Source organism: Alexandromys fortis, unplaced genomic scaffold (assembly GCF_014885135.2).
Source record: "Alexandromys fortis isolate MF-2015 unplaced genomic scaffold, M_Fortis_MF-2015_v1.1 scaffold_2809, whole genome shotgun sequence".
NCBI lineage: Eukaryota > Metazoa > Chordata > Mammalia > Rodentia > Cricetidae > Alexandromys > Alexandromys fortis.
In genome coordinates, this window is record NW_026070670.1 from 1 (window position 1) to 934 (window position 934).

Below are 934 nucleotides of genomic sequence, written 5' to 3' on the forward strand. Positions count from 1 at the left end.
GGCTCTAGATCGATATGTGGCCATCTCCAAGCCCCTCCATTATGTGACCATCATGAGCAGAGGCCGTTGCATTGGCTTAATAGTGGCCTCATGGGTAGGAGGCTTTATCCACTCCATTGTGCAGATTTCTCTCTTGCTGACACTTCCATTCTGTGGACCCAATGTTCTTGACACTTTCTACTGTGATGTCCCCCAGGTCATCAAACTTGCCTGCACAGACATCTTTGTTCTGGAGCTGCTGATGATTTCCAACAATGGCTTGGTTGCTACTCTGTGGTTTATGTTGTTGGTGATATCATACACAGTCATTCTGATGATGCTTCGGTCTCATTCAGGAGAGGGACGGAAGAAAGCCATCTCCACCTGCACCTCCCACATCACTGTGGTCACCCTGCACTTTGTGCCCTGCATCTATGTCTATGCCCGGCCATTCACTGCCCTCCCTACAGATAAAGCCATCTCTGTCACCTTCACGGTCATCTCCCCTCTGCTCAACCCTTTGATCTACACTCTGAGGAACCAGGAGATGAAGTCAGCCATGAGGAGACTCAGGAAAAGACTTGGGCCTTCTAATAGAGAAGAGCAATAGCTCCTTCTTGTAACCACGTTTGAAAACATTTGTATGTAAAATAAAATTATTCTTTATACTCATCATTTCTCTTCTCACAGTGGCCTTCAACAATCCAAAAGACCTCAAACTAACAGTTCTAATTCTTCTGTATATTTTCAGTATGCCAAGTATGGTCTCATAGACTCACCAGTTAAATCTCAATGGAATCTGTGAATTATGAAGAAACAGATGCATAAAAAAGATCATTGTACACTACAATAATACTTTAAGGTTTTGCTTTGCATTTTGTTTTTTTTTTTCTAAGACAAGTTTAATTCAGCAGTCCTGTTTGCTCCATAACTCTTTATGTAGCCCAACTAACCT

The 934-nt window shown here is 42.8% G+C and overlaps 1 protein-coding gene across 1 annotated transcript; it reads left to right on the top strand.

Annotated features, from left to right (window-relative positions):
- Positions 1–4: 4 nt before the first annotated feature.
- LOC126496325 (olfactory receptor 4D9-like) lies at positions 5–589 on the top strand (the record flags this gene model as incomplete). Its single annotated transcript, XM_050133849.1, has 1 exon — positions 5–589. A coding segment is annotated over one exon (585 nt), but the record flags the coding sequence as incomplete, so codon positions are not given.
- Between the last annotated feature and the right edge of the window lie 345 nt (positions 590–934).